Raw genomic sequence first — 18,235 nt, forward strand, 5'->3', positions numbered from 1 at the left:
AGAAGCAGTGAAAAGTTTTTATCGAGGATGTAAGGCATGTGTACGTGTAGGAAGAGAGGAAAGTGATTGGTTCTCAGTGAATGTAGGTTTGCGGCAGGGGTGTGTGATGTCTCCATGGTTGTTTAATTTGTTTATGGATGGGGTTGTTAGGGAGGTAAATGCAAGAGTTTTGGAAAGAGGGGCAAGTATGAAGTCTGTTGGGGATGAGAGAGCTTGGGAAGTGAGTCAGTTGTTGTTCGCTGATGATACAGCGCTGGTGGCTGATTCATGTGAGAAACTGCAGAAGCTGGTGACTGAGTTTGGAAAAGTGTGTGGAAGAAGAAAGTTAAGAGTAAATGTGAATAAGAGCAAGGTTATTAGGTACAGTAGGGTTGAGGTTCAAGTCAATTGGGAGGTGAGTTTGAATGGAGAAAAACTGGAGGAAGTGAAGTGTTTTAGATATCTGGGAGTGGATCTGGCAGCGGATGGAACCATGGAAGCGGAAGTGGATCATAGGGTGGGGGAGGGGGCGAAAATCCTGGGGGCCTTGAAGATTGTGTGGAAGTCGAGAACATTATCTCGGAAAGCAAAAATGGGTATGTTTGAAGGAATAGTGGTTCCAACAATGTTGTATGGTTGCGAGGCGTGGGCTATGGATAGAGTTGTGCGCAGGAGGATGGATGTGCTGGAAATGAGATGTTTGAGGACAATGTGTGGTGTGAGGTGGTTTGATCGAGTGAGTAACGTAAGGGTAAGAGAGATGTGTGGAAATAAAAAGAGCGTGGTTGAGAGAGCAGAAGAGGGTGTTTTGAAGTGGTTTGGGCACATGGAGAGGATGAGTGAGGAAAGATTGACCAAGAGGATATATGTGTCGGAGGTGGAGGGAACAAGGAGAAGAGGGAGACCAAATTGGAGGTGGAAAGATGGAGTGAAAAAGATTTTGTGTGATCGGGGCCTGAGCATGCAGGAGGGTGAAAGGAGGGCAAGGAATAGAGTGAATTGGAGCGATGTGGTATACCGGGGTTGACGTGCTGTCAGTGGATTGAATCAAGGCATGTGAAGCGTCTGGGGTAAACCATGGAAAGCTGTGTAGGTATGTATATTTGCGTGTGTGGACGTATGTATATACATGTGTATGGGGGGGGTTGGGCCATTTCTTTCGTCTGTTTCCTTGCGCTACCTCGCAAACGCGGGAGACAGCGACAAAGTATAATAAATATAATAAATATATATATATATCCCTGGGGATAGGGGATTAAGAATACTTCCCACGTATTCCCTGCGTTTCGTAGAAGGCGACTAAAAGGGGAGGGAACGGGGGGCTGGAAATCCTCCCCTCTCGTTTTTTTTTTTTTTTCCAAAAGAAGGAACAGAGAATTGGGCCAGGTGAGGGTATTCCCTCAAAGGCCCAGTCCTCTGTTCTTAACACTACCTCGCTAATGCGGGAAATGGCGAATAGCTTGAAAAAAAGCAAAAAAAAATATATATATATATATCTTTTCTTTCTTTCATACTATTCGCCATTTCCCGCATTAGCGAGGTAGCGTTGAGAACAGAGGACTGGGCCCTTGAGGGAATATCCTCACCTGGGCCCCTTCTCTGTTCCCTCTTTTGGAAAATTAAAAAAAAAAGTGAGAGGGGAGGATTTCCAGCCCCCCGCTCCCTCCCCTTTTAGTCGCCTTCTACGACACGCAGGGAATACGTGGGAAGTATTCTTTCTCCCCTATCCCCAGGGATATATATATATATATATATATATATATATATATATATATATATATATATATATATATATATATATATATATTTTTTTTTTTTTATACTTTGTCGCTGTCTCCCGCGTTTGCGAGGTAGCGCAAGGAAACAGACGAAAGAAATGGCCCAACCCCCCCCCCCATACACATGTACATACACACGTCCACACACGCAAATATACATACCTACACAGCTTTCCATGGTTTACCCCAGACGCTTCACATGCCTTGCTTCAATCCACTGACAGCACGTCAACCCCTGTATACCACATGACTCCAATTCACTCTATTTCTTGCCCTCCTTTCACCCTCCTGCATGTTCAGGCCCCGATCACACAAAATCTTTTTCACTCCATCTTTCCACCTCCAATTTGGTCTCCCTCTTCTCCTCGTTCCCTCCACCTCCGACACATATATCCTCTTGGTCAATCTCTCCTCACTCATTCTCTCCATGTGCCCAAACCATTTCAAAACACCCTCTTCTGCTCTCTCAACCACGCTCTTTTTATTTCCACACATCTCTCTTACCCTTACGTTACTTACTCGATCAAACCACCTCACACCACACATTGTCCTCAAACATCTCATTTCCAGCACATCCATCCTCCTGCGCACATCTCTATCCATAGCCCACGCCTCGCAACCATACAGCATTGTTGGAACCACTATTCCCTCAAACATACCCATTTTTGCTTTCCGAGATAATGTTCTCGACTTCCACACATTTTTCAAGGCTCCCAAAATTTTCGCCCCCTCCCCCACCCTATGATCCACTTCCGCTTCCATGGTTCCATCCGCTGACAGATCCACTCCCAGATATCTAAAACACTTCACTTCCTCCAGTTTTTCTCCATTCAAACTCACCTCCCAATTGACTTGACCCTTACCTCTATGGAACCTAATAACCTTGCTCTTATTCACATTTACTCTCAACTATATATATATATATATATATATATTTTTTTTTTTTTTCAAACTATTCGCCATTTCCCGCATTAGCGAGGTAGCGTTAAGAACAGAGGACTGGGCCTTTTTCGGAATATCCTCACCTGGCCCCCTCTGTTCCTTCTTTTGGAAAATTAAAAAAAACATGAGAGGGGAGGATTTCCAGCCCCCCGCTCCCTCCCCTTTTAGTCGCCTTCTACGACACGCAGGGAATACGTGGGAAGTATTCTTAATCCCCTATCCCCAGGGATAATATATATATATATATATATATATATATATATATATATATATATATATATATATATATATATATATATATATATATATATCCAAAAGTCTCTCTTTCGCACGCCTGTCAATTAACACGTAATCCAATAACGCTCTCTGGCCATCTCTCCTACTTACATAAGTATACTTATGTATATCTCGCTTTTTAAACCAGGTATTCCCAATCATCAGTCCTTTTTCAGCGCATAAATCTACAAGCTCTTCACCATTTCCATTTACAACACTGAACACCCCATGTATACCAATTATTCCCTCAACTGCCACATTACTCACCTTTGCATTCAAATCACCCATCATTATAACCCGGTCTCGTGCATCAAAACCACTAACACACTCATTCAGCTGCTCCCAAAACACTTGCCTCTCATGATCTTTCTTCTCATGCCCAGGTGCATATGCACCAATAATCACCCAACTCTCTCCATCAACTTTCAGTTTTACCCATATTAATCGAGAATTTACTTTCTTACATTATATCACATACTCCCACAACTCCTGTTTCAGGAGTATTGCTACTCCTTCCCTTGCTCTTGTCCTCTCACTAACCCCTGACTTTACTCCCCAGACATTCCCAAACCACTCTTCCCCTTATGATAGAGTTGATAGAGATGCTCTGTGGAAGGTATTAAGAATATATGGTGTGGGAGGAAAGTTGTTAGAATCAGTGAAAAGTTTTTATCGAGGATGTTAGGCATGTGTACGTGTAGGAAGAGAGGAAAGTGATTGGTTCTCAGTGAATGTAGGTTTGCGGCAGGGGTGTGTGATGTCTCCATGGTTGTTTAATTTGTTTATGGATGGGGTTGTTAGGGAGGTAAATGCAAGAGTTTTGGAAAGAGGGGCAAGTATGAAGTCTGTTGGGGATGAGAGAGCTTGGGAAGTGAGTCAGTTGTTGTTCGCTGATGATACAGCGCTGGTGGCTGATTCATGTGAGAAACTGCAGAAGCTGGTGACTGAGTTTGGTAAAGTGTGTGGAAGAAGAAAGTTAAGAGTAAATGTGAATAAGAGCAAGGTTATTAGGTACAGCAGGATTGAGGGTCAAGTCAATTGGGAGGCGATAGCAAGGTAGCGTTAAGTCAAGTGGAAGGTAAGTTTGAATGGAGAAAAACTGGAGGAAGTAAAGTGTTTTAGATATCTGGGAGTGGATTGGGCAGCAGATGGAACCATGGAAGCGGAAGAGCATCATAGGGTGGGGGAGAGGGCGAAAATTCTGGGAGCCTTGAAGAATGTCTGGATGTCGAGAACATTATCTCGGAAAGCAAAAATGGGTATGTTTGAAGGAATAGTGGTTCCAACAATGTTGTATGGTTGCGAGGCATGGGCTATGGATAGAGTTGTGTGCAGGAGGGTGGATGTGCTGGAAATGAGATGTTTGAGGACAATATGTGGTGTGAGGTGGTTTGATCGAGTAAGTAATAATAGGGTAAGAGAGATGTGTGGTAATAAAAAAAAGTGTGGTTGAGAGAGCAGAAGAGGGTGTTTTGAAATGGTTTGGTCACATGGAGAGAATGAGTGAGCAAAGATTGACCAAGAGGATCTATGTGTAAGAGGTGGAGGGAACGAGGAGAAGTGGGAGACCAAATTGGAGGTGGAAAGATGGAGTGAAAAAGATTTTGAGTGATTGGGGCCTGAACATGCAGGAGGGTGAAAGGCGTGCAAGGAATAGAGTGAATTAGAACGATGTGGTATATCGGGGTTGACGTGCTGTCAATAGATTGAACCAGGGCATGTGAAGCGTCTGGGGTAAACCATGGAAAGTTCTGTGGGACCTGGATGTGGAAAGGGAGCTGTGGTTTCAGTGCATTATTACATGACAGCTAGAGACTGAGTGTGAACGAATGTGGCCTTTGTTGTCTTTTCCTAGCACTACCTCGCACACGAGAGGGGGGAGGGGGTTGTTATTTCATGTGTGGCGAGGTGGCAATGGGAATGAATAAAGGCAGACAGTATGAATTATGTACATGTATATATATGTATATGTCTGTGTGTGTGTATATATGTATACGTTGAGATGTATAGGTATGCATATTTGCGTTTGTGGATGTGTATGTATATACATGTGTATGTGGGTGGGTTGGGCCATTCTTTCGTCTGTTTCCTTGCGCTACCTCGCTAACGTGGGAGACAGCGACAAAGCAAAATAAGATAGATAAAATAGATGAATTTTTTTTTCCCGCTGTCTCCCGCATTTGCGTGGTAGCGCAAGGAAACAGGTGAAAGAAATGGCCCAACCCACCCCCATACACATGTATATACTTACACGTCCACACACGCAAATATACATACCTACACAGCTTTCCATGGTTTACCCCAGACGCTTCACATGCCCTGATTCAATCCACTGACAGCACGTCAACCCCGATATACCACATCGATCCAATTCACTCTATTCCTTGCCCTCCTTTCACCCTCCTGCATGTTCAGGCCCCGATCACACAAAATCTTTTTCACTCCATCTTTCCACCACCAATTTGGTCTCCCACTTCTCCTCGTTCCCTCCACCCCCGACTCATATATCCTCTTGGTCAATCTTTCCTCACTCATTCTCTCCATGTGCCCAAACCATTTCAAAACACCCTCTTCTGCTCTCTCAACCACGCTCTTTTTATTTCCACACATCTCTCTTACCCATACGTTACTTACTCAATCAAACCACCTCACACCACACATTGTCCTGAAACATCTCATTTCCAGCACATCCACCCTCCTGCGCACAATTCTATCCATAGCCCACGCCTCGCAACCATACAAAATTGTTGGAACCACTATTCCTTCAAACATACCCATTTTTTGCTTTCCGAGATAATGTTCTTGACTTCCACACATTCTTCAAGGCTCCCAGGATTTTCGCCCCCTCCCTCACCCTATGATCCACTTCCGCTTCCATGGTTCCATCCGCTGCCAGATCCACTCCCAGATATCTAAAACATTCTACTTCCTCCAGTTTTTCTCCATTCAAACTTACCTCCCAATTGACTTGACCCTCAACCCTACTGCACCTAATAACCTTGCTCTTATTCACATTTTCTCTTAACTTTCTTCTCTCACACACTTTACCAAACTCAGTCACCATAAATATAAATATATATATGTATTTATATGTGGGTGTTTATGTATATATTGTGTATGTGTGCCTGTATGGGCTTTTATGTATTTATATGTGCATATGTTGATATGTATATGTATGTATATGTGCGTGTATGGGCATTTGTGTATATGAGTGGATGGGCCATTCTTCATCTGTTTCCTGGCGTTACCATGCTGATGCGGGAAATGGCAACTGAGTATGATAGATAAATGAAATGAATATATATACGTGTGTGTGTGTGTGTGTGTGTACATATTCATGCTTGTTTGCCATCATCCATTTCTGATGCCATTAAGTAGGAACATTGTGGTTTCAGAAGTGGTAGAGGATGTGTGGTTCATGTGTTTGCTTTAAAGAATATGTGTGAGAAACACTTAGAGAAACAGAAGAATTTTTATGTGGAATCTATGGGTCTGGAGAAAGCACATGATAGGGTTGTTATAGAGATGCCTTGTGGAAGGTGTTAAGAATATATGGTGTAGGAGGTAGGCTGCTAGAATCAGAGAAGTTTTTATCAAGAGTGTAAGGCCTGTGTACCAGTAGTTGGAAAGTAAAGTAAGTGGTACCAGTTGAAGGATGGTCTGCAGCAGGGATGTGTGATGTTGTCATGGCTGTTTGATTTGTTTATGGTTGGGGTGGTAAGGGAGGCAGATGCAAGAGTCTTGGAGAGAGTGGCAAGTATGCAGCATATACGGGAAGGGGGTGCCTTGGAAGTGAGTCACTTTTTATTTGCTGATGATGCATCACTGGTGGCAGAGTTGAGTGATAAACTGTAGAAGTTGGTGACTGAGTTTGAAGAATGTGTGTGAATGGAGGAAGCTGAGTTAATGTGAATGAAAATGAGGCTATTAGGTTTAGCAGTGTAGAGAAACAGGTTAGATGGGGTGTGAGTTTGAATGGAGAAACTTTGGAGGAAGTGAAATGTTTTATATTCTTAGGAGTGGACATGGCTACAAATGAAACCATATTAGTAGAAATGATCATAGGGTGGATGAGGCTGTGAAGATTTTGGGAGCATTAAGGAATGTGTGGATAGATAGTTTATTACATGGAAGGACAAAAATTGATATGTTTGAAGGTATAATATTCCCAGCAATGTTGTATGGATGCAAGGCGTGGGCTTTGGATGAGATTGTTTGGAGGAGATTGGATGTGTTGGATATAAAGTGTTTGAGGACACTATGTCATGTGAGGGGGTTTGATCAAGTGAATGATAAAAGAGAAAGAGAGAGATTTAGTAATAAAAAGAGTATGGTTGAGAGAGTTGAAGGTAAAATAACATGGTTTGGACATTTGAAGAGAATGAGTATAGAGCGATTGACAAAGAGGATATAATATCAGAAGGCAGGGTAGAAGAGAGGGAAACCAAATTGGATATGGAAAGATGGATTAAACAAATTTTGAGTGATCAGTGCTTTAACATGTAGGAAGGTAAAAAGCGTGCATGGATTACAATGAATTGGAATGATGTAATTATAGGGGTCAATATGTTGTGAATGGAATGAACCACGGTATGTAAACTGGCTGAGGTAAACCATTGAAAGGTCTGTAGGGCCTGGTTGTGGATTGGGGGCTGTGGTTTTGGTCTGTTTCACATGACAGCCATAGAATGGGTGTAAGCAGTTTTGACCTTTATGTGCTCCTGGCATTACCTCACTAAAGCGTAAAACAATTAGTAAGTATGAAATGAAATATATATGCAGACAAGCAGACAATCTAGTATTACGGGTACCATATTTGATCCACCCTATAGTGATGGTGTTGGATTCAAAACAATAGAATAATTTGTGAGCTTCTAACAGGAGTCTGTTGATCATTGCTTTTGTTGGCCATATTCACCCTGCAGCTCACCTGATGATCAGCCATGTGTTGACAGCTTCTTTTCAATCAGATGTTGCTGAACCTCATCTATCCCATTTTATTGTTTTCCTGTACATATAACTTCATATGTTTTTCCCTGCTTTCTGAGTTATGCTTCCCCTAGATATTTTCTGAAGTGTAGTGATGGCTGTAGGAATCCATTAATAATGTTTTAAATTGAAACAAGAATCTGTTTTTTTGATATTTATTACAATGTCTTTAGAGTGGATTATTTAAGGCTTTTAAATATTAAGGAAGCATTTCTTCTTTTCAGAAACACATGCAGATATGAACTGCATTATTGGAGAAAGTGGGGAACCAGAAGACATTTACCTGTTTGCTTATCGTGTTCATGCACACATTCTGGGCTTGGTCATCTCAGGATACATGTTTGACCCAGTGGTAGGGGTGTATTTTTTATTTAGAAAGATTGATGATTTTTCTGAATATATATATATATATTTTCTCATATGATTTATATGTCTGCTTGTCATGTTCTTGCACACATTCTGGGCTTAGTCATTTCATGGTACTTGTTTGACCCAGTGGTATGAGTGCTTTTTATTTGGAGAGATTGGTGATTTTTATACTTTATATGATAACTGCAGATACTTTTTATGCACTGTATGCTAAGTTGTGAGCAATATTTAGTTTCTAGATTTTTTCAACTTGTTTTGTTTTCCAGACAAAAGCATATACAGAGATAGCCAAGGGTAACCCACAATGGCCACAAGCATTCTACCCAATGTCTCAAATATATCATGTTAAGACCACTGAAATACTGCATGCACGTTGCACCTGGAACTCAACCACCCGCAGCAGGCACACAGTGATAGGTATTCTCTCTTTCCTAGATGTATTTTGATATTCATTTTTTTTTGAGAAGCTTTTGAAAATCTATATTTTAGAAATAAGATCCATACTAATTAGAATCTAATTTTAGAAGTTAATATTTTTACAGGCACTATACATGTATAGTGCCAGTCCTTAGGCACCTCACCTTGGACCGTACAAATTTTCAAAAGCCTGACTAACCAGTCAACATTACTGTTTACCCCTGTCTTGAGAAACTCATCTGCAGCCTCATACATTGCTGCTATTTTGCTGCACTTCATGTTACACAAGGTTGGCCTTTCTTTTCTCCTTACATTCTCCATGACTATCTTATTCTGCATGCCACCTTGTCCTAAACACACCATATGCACCACTCAGTCATCTAACACATTAATCACTTGCTTTTTTCACCTCTTCTGTGCCAGTTATCACATCCCCATCTATTCTTTCCACTATTGCCTTATTTCTTCTTTTGTTCCTCTAGAAAAAAGTATTATCCTTCCAAAACATTTTCATATTCTCTCTGAAGTTCATCAAAACTCGCCAATTTTGCCTTTATATCAGGACTCAGACCCTATTAACCTTCTGCTACATATGTTTGTACTTCCTCCCAATCACTCTCCTTCCCTGCAGATACAGTTCATACACCTACCTTCTTCCATTCACTGGCAATTTAACTTCCTCATCTCATATTTTTCATTTTTCTTAGCAAATTTGACTTCCTTTTATTATGAATAGGAGTAAGATTAATCCTGCATAAGTTTTAGAGTAAACATTATGACATTTGAATATAATTTGCATATTATATAGTGCTTATCCACTTCTTTTTCTTTATGCAGGTAGCACAGCAGATGATGAGATGTGTAATCTATACTTAATGTATTACACGAACCGAGACAAAGGATCAGAAAGTGGAGGCTGTGGGGGTGAATTTTTTCCTTCAGTCACTGTTAACCTTCCTGCTGATAGTGATGTGCCTTTACCTCCAAATCCCCTCCTGGAGGAACATGCACATGGTCAGAACAAGCACAAAGTGAGTTGTGTTAAAGTATTTTGTTGTCAAATCTTCATCATTTATTTGTCTAAATGATTGCCATGGCTAACTGGTAACATTCTGCAGTTGCATCCCTTTAGAAACAGTTTGAATAAGGGTAGGGAGGGTTGCCAAAGTGTCATTGGCTTCATTATACAAAAGGCAGTTGCTTGATGTAAAAACCCCCAGAGGTGAGTGTTTTAGGAGCTGCTAAGCGATTTTTATCAGCAGTTTTGATGCAAGAGATTGGATATTATTGATGCATGGTCTAAAGGTGAAAGTGAGTCATGTGACAATTGAGGGTATCATGGGGGTTATGGGGTACCCAGTATTGTGAATAAGAATGGTGGACAGCTTATGGAACTGTGCCCAGAAAAAGGATGGGTGATTGGGATTACCTAGTTTGAAAATATGCATGGGTATGAAGGAAAGATGGTCAACTCTCATTATTAGATTACATATTGATTGATGGGTGAGCAAAAGAGAGACTCATGGATTTGAATATACAGTTAAGGGCAGCTGGAAGAGTCTGATCATTCTCTAGTGGAAGTAAGGGTGAAGATTGATGAGGTTTTTGGAAGTGAGGAAATCATAGGAATGACAAAAGGGTGCTACAAATTAAAGAGCTTGGAAAAGAGATCTATGTGAAGAAGTACAAGGAGAGATTGAATTTAGAATGGCAAAAGTTGAGAGTAAATGAAGTTATGGGAGCAGGTGAGGAATGGGAGATATTTAGGGAAAAGTGCTAGGAATAGGGGAAGAATGCTTGGAATGGTATATGTGAGGGATGCATGTAAAGACAGGGATAGTGGAGACTTTTACCATTGTCACCTTAATGGAAGTTCCCAGAAGGAACAGGCACCAGAGATACAGGGGCAAATAAGGAATGGTAACAAGTACTGATGAGGCGAAGAGGAGGTGAAGCGAGTATTTTGAAGGATTGTTGAATGCTTTAGATGATAGGGTGTCAGATTTAGGATGTTTGGAAGGGGGAAGTATGCAGAGTGAGAGACCCATGGCAAGTGGGCTGGCTAGTGAAAAGAGGAGGCAAAAGCCTTTCATAATATGAAATGTGGCAAAGTGGCTGAAGTGGATGTTATTACAGTTGAATTTCTTAAGAAGGGGCTGCTGTGTTGTTGAGTGGTTTCTTAGGATTTTCATTATTTGTATGGATCATGGTGAGTTGCTTTAGGATTCACAGAATGCATGTATAGTACCATTGTATACAGGCAAAGGGAAACATTTGTGTTCAAATACAGAGGTATGAGTTTGTTAAGTGTCCCTGTGAAGTTGTATGAGTGGTGATTAAGAGGGTTGTGACATGCACATCATTAGATTGGGGACAAACAGTGTAGTTTTAGGAGTGGAGGATGTGGATGTGTGTGAATAATATTTAGAGAAATAATTTGTATGAGGCATTTTTGGTTCTGGAGGCAGCATATGATAGGATTGCTAGAGGTGCTTTGTGGAACATGGTATGAATATATAATGTAGGATGAAATCTGTTACAAGCAGTAAGTATTTTATTTGAAGAGAGTAAGGTGTGTGCACAGGTGGGTGGACAGGAGGGTGTGTGGTTCCATGTGAAGGTTAATCTGTGGCTGGGATGAGCAATGTCACCAGGCTGTTATATTAGTTAATGGATGGCATGTTAAAGGAAGATAAATGTAAGTCTTGGAAAGAGGGGCAGGTACACAGTTTGTAGAGATGAAGGGGCTAAAGAAGTGAATTCAGTTGTTTTCTGATGACAAGGCCCTGGTGGCAGGTTCAAGTAGGAAACTGCATAAGTTGGTGTCTGAGGTTGAGAGGGTGTGTGACAGGAGAAAATTAAGTTTAGCATGCAAGGTTATTAGGTTTAGGATGCAGAGGGACATGTTGGTTGGGGATTGAGTTTGAATAGAGGAAACTTGGATGAATTGGATTGTTTCAAATCTGCTTTAGATACTGGGAGTGGACATGGCAGTATATGAAACCACGGAAATAGAGGTGAGTCATAGGGTGGGTAAGGGGGCAAAGGATCTGGAAACATTGGGAATGTGTGGAAAGAGAGGTCACTATCTGGGAGTATGAAAGTGGGTATGTTTAAATGTATAGTAGTCCCAGTGATCCTGTATGGATGCAAGGCATTGGCTGTAAATGCAGTTTATGGAGGAGAATGTATATGTTGGAGATGGATTTTTCGAGAACAGTAAGTGATGTGAGGGAGGTTGATCTAGGAAGTAGTAATAGGATAAGAGAGAAGTGCGGTGATAAATAGAGTATGGTTTAGAAAGCTGAAGAGAGTGTGGTGAAATGGTTTGAACATATGGAGAGAATGAGTGAGGATTGGAGGAGACAAGGAGAAGTGGGAGACCAAATTGGAGTTGAGAGGATGGAGTGAAAAAGATTTTTAGCACTCAGAGCCTGTACATGCAGGAGGGTGAAAGGTGTGCACGGGACAGAGAAAATTAGAATGATGTGGAATAGAGGGATCGAAGTATTGTCACTGGACTGAACAAGGGCATATAAGAGCTGTGGGCCTGATTGTGGATAGGGGACCATAGTTTTGATGCATTACACATGACATGTTCCTGGTGCTACCTCAGGAATGCAGGAAACTATGAGCAAATGTAAAGATTTATACACTGGCTTACAATGTCAGGGAGAGTAGCTGTTGCAAAGTGCATCATCCTTAAAGTAAATTATTTTATTTTCTTTGTTTTCAGCTGAACTGACTGCAAGTTGTGTCAATTTTCAGCTGAACTGACTGCATGTTGTGTCAATGCCTTGCAGAATGATATGAAGTTAAGAATTTCAAATTCTCCAATATTTTTATGGTAATCTTTAAGAGATGAGCTGGTTAAGGCCTCTTAAGCTTGTAGAATCTCATTTATATTTGATTTGAATAGTTTCCCTTACTTGATATGTCACTGTTGCATCACAAAGTAAAACACCTATTTTATTTCAGGAGAAGGCATTCCTGTACAAAACTGTAGCTGATGGATCAATTGAACTAGAGAAGAAGGCACATTCTCGCAAAAATCCTCAACTAGGTAACTCTTACATTAATGCATAACTACAGAGTATTTGCTTAATGGTTCTTAAGTACTCTTTATGAACACTGTGCACTCCGTGCATGGTCAGAAAGTTATGACTGCAAAAGTATAGAGTGAAGTACATCGATGCTGTACAGATTTTTATGCCCTAATCAGGCATATCTGAATGTCGGGAAACATGTTTAACTTTATTTACGATTAGCCTCCCTGCCTACATAGAATTTAGAAATCTAAGCAGGATTTCACGCTGAGTAAAGCTTCCATTGTTAAGGTCACTTCTCTCATTATGAATTTCATCAAGTGGAATTTATTAAAAAAGGGGGTGACTATTGTTGACTGGTTGGTAAGGTTATTTAGTGTATGTATGATTCATGGTGAGGTGCCTGAGGATTGGCGGAATGCTTGCATATTGCCATTGTACAAAGGCAAAGTGGATAAGAGTGAGTGCTCAAATTACAGAGGTATAAGTCTGTTGAGTATTCCTGGTAAATTATATGGGAGGGTATTGATTGAGAGAGTGAAGGCATGTACAGAGGATTAGATTGGGGAAGAGCAGTGTGGTTTCAGAAGTGGTAGAGGATGTGTGGATCAGGTGTTTGCTTTGAAGAATGTATGTGAGAAATACTAAGAAAAGCAAATGGATTTGTATGTAGCATTTATGGATCTGGAGAAGGTATATGATAGAGTTGATAGAGATGCTCTGTGGAAGGTATTAAGAATATATGGTGTGGGAGGCAAGTTGTTAGAAGCAGTGAAAAGTTTTTATCGAGGATGTAAGGCATGTGTACGTGTAGGAAGAGAGGAAAGCAATTGGTTCTCAGTAAATGTAGGTTTGCGGCAGGGGTGTGTGATGTCTCCATGGTTGTTTAATTTGTTTATAGATGGGGTTATTAGGGAGGTGAATGCAAGAGTTTTGGGAAGAGGGGCAAGTATGCAGTCTGTTGTGGATGAGAGAGCGTGGGAAGTGAGTCAGTTGTTGTTCGCTGATGGTACAGCGCTGGTGGATGATTCACGTGAGAAACTGCGGAAGCTGATGACTGAGTTTGGTAAAGTGTGTGAAAGAAGAAAGTTGAGAGTAAATGTGAATAAGAGCAAGGTTATTAGGTACAGTAGGGTTGAGGGTCAAGTCAATAGGGAGGTAAGTTTGAATGGAGAAAAACTGGAGGAAGTGAAGTGTTTTAGATATCTGGGAGTGGATTTGGCAGTGGATGGAACCATGGAAGCGGAAGTGAATCATAGGGTGGGGGAGGAGGCGAAAATTCTGGGAGTGTTGAAGAATGTTTGGAAGTCGAGAACATTATCTCAGAAAGCAAAAATGGGTATGTTTGAAGGAATACTGGTTCCAATAATGTTGTATGGTTGCAAGGCGTGGGCTATGGATAGAGTTGTGCGAAGGAGGGTGGATGTGCTGGAAATGAGATGTTCGAGGACAATATGTGGTGTAAGATGGTTTGATCAAGTAAGTAATAATAGGGTAAGAGAGATGTGTGGTAACAAAAAGAGTGTGGTTGAGAGTGCAGAAGAGGGTGTATTGAAATGGTTTGGTCACATGGAGAGAATGAGTGAGGAAAGATTGACCAAGAAGATATATGTGTCAGAGGTTGAGGGAACGAGGAGAAGTGGGAGACCAAATTGGAGGTGGAAAGATGGAGTGAAAAAGATTTTGAGCTATCGGGGCCTGAACATGCAAGAGGGTTAAAGGCGTGCAAGGAATAGAGTGAATTGGAATGATGTGGTATACCGGGGTCGACATGTTGTCAGTGGATTGAACCAGGGCATGTGAAGCGTCTGGGGTAAACCATGGAAAGTTCTGTGGGGCCTGGATGTGGAAAGGGAGCTGTGGTTTTCGGTGCATTATTACATGACAGCTAGAGACTGAGTGTGAACGAATGTGGCCTTTGTTGTCTTTCCTAGTGCTACCTCGCACACATGAGGGGGGAGGGGGTTGTTATTCCATGTGTGGCGAGGTGGCGATGGGAATGAATAAAGGCAGACAGTATGAATTATGTACATGTGTATATATGTATATGTCTGTGTGTGTATATATATGTATACATTGAGATGTATAGGTATGTATATTTGCATGTGTGGACGTGTATGTAGATACATGTGTATGTGGGTGGGTTGGGCCATTCTTTCGTCTGTTTCCTTGCGCTGCCTCGATAACGCGGGAGACAGCGACAAAGCAAAATAAATAAATATAAATGAATGAATATTTCTTTTTTTTATTTTTATTATATTTTGCTTTGTCGCTGTCTCCCGCGTTTGCGAGGTAGCGCAAGGAAACAGACGAAATAAATGGCCCAACCCACCCCCATACATATTTTTATACATACACGTCCACACACGCAAAAAATACATACCTATACATCTCAATGTACACATATATATACACACACAGACACATACATATATACCCATGCACACAATTCACACTGTCTGCCTTTATTCATTTCCATCGCCACCTCGCCACACATGGAATACCATCCCCCTCCCCCCTCATGTGTGCGAGGTAGCGCTAGGAAAAGACAACAAAGGCCCCATTCGTTCACACTCAGTCTCTAGCTGTCATGCAATAATGCCTGAAACCACAGCTCCCTTTCCATATCCAGGCCCCTCACTACTTTCCATGGTTTACCCCAGACGCTTCACATGCCCTGATTCAATCCACTGACAGCACGTCAACCCCAGTATACCACATCGATCCAATTTACTCTATTCCTTGCCCGCCTTTCACCCTCCTGCATGTTCAGGCCCTGATCACTCAAAATCTTTTTCACTCCATCTTTCCACCTCCAATTTGGTCTCCCACTTCTCCTCGTTCCCTCCACCTCCGACACATATATCCTCTTGGTCAATCTTTCCTCACTCATTCTCTCCATGTGCCCAAGCCATTTCAAAACACCCTCTTCTGCTCTCTCAACCACGCTCTTTTTATTTCCACACATCTCTCTTACCCTTACATTACTTACTCGATCAAACCACCTCACACCACACATTGTCCTCAAACATCTCATTTCCAGCACATCCACCCTCCTGCGCACAACTCTATCCATAGCCCACGCCTCGCAACCATACAACATTATTGGAACCACGATTCCTTCAAACATAGCCATTTTTGCTTTCGGAGATAATGTTCTCGACTTCCACACATTCTTCAAGGCTCCCAGGATTTTCGCCCCCTCCCCCACCCTATGATTCACTTCCGCTTCCATGGTACCATCCGCTGCCAGATCCACTCCCAGATATCTAAAACACTTTACTTCCTCCAGTTTTTCTCCATTCAAACTTACCTCCCAATTGACTTGACCCTCAACCCTACTGTACCTAATAACCTTGCTCTTATTCACATTTACTCTTAACTTTCTTCTTTCACACACTTTACCAAACTCAGTCACCAGCTTCTGCAGTTTCTCACATGAATCAGCCACCAGCGCTGTATCATCAGCGAACAACAACTGACTCACTTCCCAAGCTCTCTCATTCACAACAGACTTCATACTTGCCCCTCTTTCCAAAACTCTTGCATTCACCTCCCTAACAACCCCATCCATAAACAAATTAAACAACCATGGAGACATTTCTTTTGTTACCTTTAATTCTCTTGTATCAAGTTTCTCATACCAATTTCAGTTTGCATTATGGAAGATGAAGAGTATTATGAAGTTTATATAAATGGGATTCAAGAAAGAAAAAAATTTTGTACTTAAGAATTTGGAGTTAGGGTGAAAATTTTGATGAAAAATTTCGATGGCACGAGCTATTAGAATTTGCAGAGAGGATTAAATTTTAGAATTTTATGTACAATATTATACCAGACTTGACAGTTCCAGACTAATAAGATTTAAGTTGAGAATTGCTGGATCCTCATATCACCAATCAGGTTTCAGTGATGGATGGTGAGGACCTGAATGACAGAGAATAGGGAAAGAGGTGAAACACAGGGAGGAGAAGGAGAGTTTGCTTCTTATGATAGGTTTGACAAACAGTTGTTTTTTTTTTTTTTTTTCATACTATTCGCTATTTCCCGTGATAGCGAGGTAGCGTTAAGAACAGAGGACTGGGCCTTTGAGGGAATATCCTCACCTGGCCCTCTTCTCTGTTCCTTCTTTTGGAAAATTAAAAAAAAAAAAAAAAAAGACGAGAGGGGAGGATTTCCAGCCCCCCGCTCCCTTCCTTTTTAGTCGCCTTCTATGACACGCAGGGAATACGTGGGAAGTATTCTTTCTCCCCTATGGTGAATTTGTGGGATGATTTGGTGCAGTGGATTCCAGTGCCCCTTTTTGGGTCAGTTTTGTGGAATGGATATGATATTTTGGTTTTGGGTATTTTGTGATAGGGATAGACCATATTCTTGCATGTATTTGCTTGAGGCTCCTCCAGTATAAAGTTATGTTGACAAATGCTGAATTCTTCAGAGTGAGTCATAGTGTTGTTGTTAATGACATAGTCTGCAGTACAGGGCCTTTGTTGTCATAAGATGGGATACTTGGAACATATAGATATATCTGTTTAAAGATGAAGCATATATTGAAACTTATGTAGCATGGATTTAAGATTAGTTGTATCTGCTCTGCTTAACTGACATTAAATTAATGGAATGTGCCACACATTTTTTACTTCAACACCTGTTTTAAATGTTCGTTTTTTTTTCTTTTTGATATCATCCATTGAACTACATACCTCTGTTTTGACAATTTCTCTTTGTTTCCTGCCATTAGTACCTATTTTGTAACACCATCATAGTAGATTTAACTGAATGTTACTGTAACTCTGCCCCAAGTTCTGATTGTAAGATTTCATATCCTAGTGGGCTCCTAAAGAAATTATTTAGCTGTTAAATAACCATCTTTACAGGTACACCACTGATTTTCTGATAACTGATGGTTCGGCGCCTCCTTTAGTCTGGACAAAATTATGTTAGGGAACTTGAAATTACCTCGGCCACCAGATTAGTTTACTGGGCGGCCACAGATGGTGTTGTGTGTAGGTTTGTGCTTATTTACATTCTTTACACTGCACTTGTTGGTGGTGATACCTCAATTCTGTGAGATTCTTAGCTTATTTTGCTTAAGTTTAACCATAGCTATGGCTTCTAAGACATATGAGTGTCAGTCGTGATGTCAAACACCAGTCCATATCGATCCAAGATAAAGTAGAACTTTAAAAAAGATGGACCGTAGTGTTTCAGTGCGTAAGCTGTGTGACATCTACAGTATTGGTTTAACTGTTTGTGATATAAAGAAGCACAGGGAGAAAATATTGAAATTCAAACTATGAAAGATGGTAAGAGTACTGAGCATGATCAAGTGATGATGGAATGGTTTCGACAGCGTTGGAGTGATGGAGTGGACTTGCCAGGTAGCATGGCAATGGTCCAGGCTAAGTTGTTCCATGAAGAACTTAAATTACATGAGCG

The 18,235-nt window shown here is 41.2% G+C and overlaps 1 protein-coding gene across 8 annotated transcripts in view; it reads left to right on the forward strand.

The window, feature by feature from the left end:
- Positions 1-18,235, forward strand: part of LOC139757752 (peptidylglycine alpha-amidating monooxygenase-like) — a 151,173-nt gene that overhangs the window by 58,572 nt on the left and 74,366 nt on the right. For all 8 annotated transcript variants that reach the window (XM_071678512.1, XM_071678513.1, XM_071678517.1 and 5 more), the window contains exons 6-9: positions 8,189-8,316; positions 8,600-8,750; positions 9,588-9,781; positions 12,729-12,813. In XM_071678512.1, coding sequence (XP_071534613.1) covers positions 8,189-8,316; positions 8,600-8,750; positions 9,588-9,781; positions 12,729-12,813 — 558 coding nt within the window. The remainder of the gene's footprint in view (positions 1-8,188; positions 8,317-8,599; positions 8,751-9,587; positions 9,782-12,728; positions 12,814-18,235) is intronic.

The sequence above is a fragment of the Panulirus ornatus genome, chromosome 28 (assembly GCF_036320965.1).
Source record: "Panulirus ornatus isolate Po-2019 chromosome 28, ASM3632096v1, whole genome shotgun sequence".
NCBI lineage: Eukaryota > Metazoa > Arthropoda > Malacostraca > Decapoda > Palinuridae > Panulirus > Panulirus ornatus.